This window comes from Nannobrachium achirus, assembly GCF_963921795.1.
Source record: "Nannobrachium achirus genome assembly, chromosome: 23".
Classification (NCBI taxonomy): domain Eukaryota; kingdom Metazoa; phylum Chordata; class Actinopteri; order Myctophiformes; family Myctophidae; genus Nannobrachium; species Nannobrachium achirus.
Window position 1 is genome coordinate 34,981,370 of NC_137830.1, and position 2,225 is coordinate 34,983,594.

A 2,225-nucleotide genomic window follows, 5' to 3' on the forward strand; every position below is an offset into this window, starting at 1 on the left:
TGGTTTGCAAAAGGTTTCTTTTAACTACTAGACGTTATTGTTCATGAATATATCAAGAGATTGATGAAACATGGATGACGTCATCCATTCTCCATTGTTGTGTATCCACAGTTGTGCTATTCCTTGGTGCAGTGCATCGGGCCTCTGCTGTCTCTAGTGTTTCCTCATCGTCTTTGTCTTTAATCTCAATGCTTGATTATTTTGTTTTACTAGGCAATTTGTGTTGCATTTGACTGAAGGCTGTGCCATGTATAAATACCATTTTGATAGATTGATTGATTGAATTGGGGGGCTGAGGTTAGAGAACCAGCATCTGGGTGGCCACCTTGGACTCCTCTTTCCACCTGCACTTGGCCTCCACCCAGGGTATCAGACACAGCACGGCTCCTCCAATGATAGGCGGGATGCCGGCCACGTAGAAGGCCACGTCGTAGCTCCCCGTCCTGTCCCTCAGGAAGCCCACGAAGGGCGCCCCCAAGGTTATAGGCAGTGACATCATTCCCATCATTAAGCCGATGGCCTGGGACACATTCGCGGCCCCCACCAGCTCCAAGGCGATGGGGGACATCATGCAGAAGAAGCAGGAAAAAAGACCCATCAGAAGGCACACGGCAATTAGTTCACCGAAGGTGTGACACAGGGGGATCATCATGGACATTAAGCCAACAACCAGGAAGGAACACACCTGTAGGTACACCTTGTTGACTCCTTGGATGTGGTCACCCACCCAGCCACAGATGAGGCGGCCCACACCGGATGTGATGCCAATGCACATGAGCAGGACCTCTTTATCGGCGTCCAGTCCAAAACGCTCCTCTGCGAATTTCATCAGGTGAACGAAAGGCACAAAGTAGGTGTAGAGGGCAATGTGGATTCCAAAGGCCCAGATACGGTATCCCACGGACTTCCAGATGTTCACATTGAACAGTGGGTGGCAGCGGCTGCCCGTGCAGGCGCTACTCTCCTCCCTTCTGCTGGGCAGCAGTGGCGTGTAGGTGAAGCCGGCCAGCATGAGGATGAACATGAGAATGCTGAGGAGGCGCAGGGTGTGGTGCAGACCCACGCGCTCCAGCAGACCCGGAAGCACGAAGGCCAGGATGACGGTGAAGACACTGCTGCCCACTGTCACGATGCCGTTGACCAAGCCCAGACGTTTCTTGAAATAATGGCCCAGGATGACCAGGCTGGGCTGAAAGGCAAAGGAGCAGCCAGAAGAAAACACAATGCCGTAGGTGAAGTACATGGGCCCCAGGGACGTTACGAAGGAGCTGGCCAATAATCCGATCAGGGCCACGGCGGCCCCGCCCACTGCGGTCACTCTGCAGCCCAGGGTGTCAGTGAAAACACCAACGATGGGAGAGCAGAAGAAAATCATCCCGAAGTAAAGAGAGCCCACCCAGGACGTCCTGAAGCTGAGGTCCTCGTCATCCTCAGAGCCGAATTCCTTAAGGAGAGAGACGAACAGGATTCCGAAGACGTTGCGAGACCCGAACACCGCCCCGTTGCACCACATGGCAGCCAGCATAACCAACCAGCCCCACCCGCCCTCTGGGTGCACAAACCTGACCTCCTCATCAGCTCTGGTTGTGGTGGCCGGGACCTTGGCGACTGTGGTCTGAATATCAACGGTCTCAGTTGAGACCTCAGTCGTTGTGGTCTTGATGTCAACCATGGATGTAGGATCTATGTATGATGCATCCTGGTTGGATGTATGGAGGACGTATCTAGATGTATCTGCATCCATTCCTTGCTATTTGCTTCCTTCAGACGTATTGTGAATGTCTTAATCTATAACCTATCCAGTATTACATACTCATACCTGTAGGTAGGATGTATTCCATCAGCTGTAGTTTGTTTTCTACAAATATTGAGGATTGTCTGAAGTTGTATGCTCCCTTCTGACACAGCTCGGGACTGTCTCTTCCTTGTGTGCCGCCTAGGTGATGCCTAATAATATTTAACTTCACAAAAACTATGCCTAAACCTAACTTTTAACCCAACCCTAATCTCACGAACACTATGCCTTAACCCTTACGTCATTAACACTATGCCTAACCTCAAAATCACTTCCTGTTCCACATTGGCGAGACACCGGGAAAAGAGGGAGTCCGGACCCAGTTAAGGCAATCACTCTTTCTGTCTCTTTCTGCAGTGCATCTCCAGCTTACATGTGAGCTGATGGAATTAATGCCTCTACCCAAAAGATATTATTCTATATACACAGG

At 50.8% G+C, this 2,225-nt stretch overlaps 1 protein-coding gene across 1 annotated transcript; it reads right to left on the reverse strand.

The window, feature by feature from the left end:
• Positions 1-298: 298 nt before the first annotated feature.
• Positions 299-1,672, reverse strand: LOC308308893 (monocarboxylate transporter 10-like; the record flags this gene model as incomplete). Its single annotated transcript, XM_080754349.1, has 1 exon — positions 299-1,672. The coding sequence occupies one exon, from the start codon at positions 1,670-1,672 to the stop codon at positions 299-301; it is 1,374 nt and encodes a 457-aa protein (XP_080610475.1).
• Between the last annotated feature and the right edge of the window lie 553 nt (positions 1,673-2,225).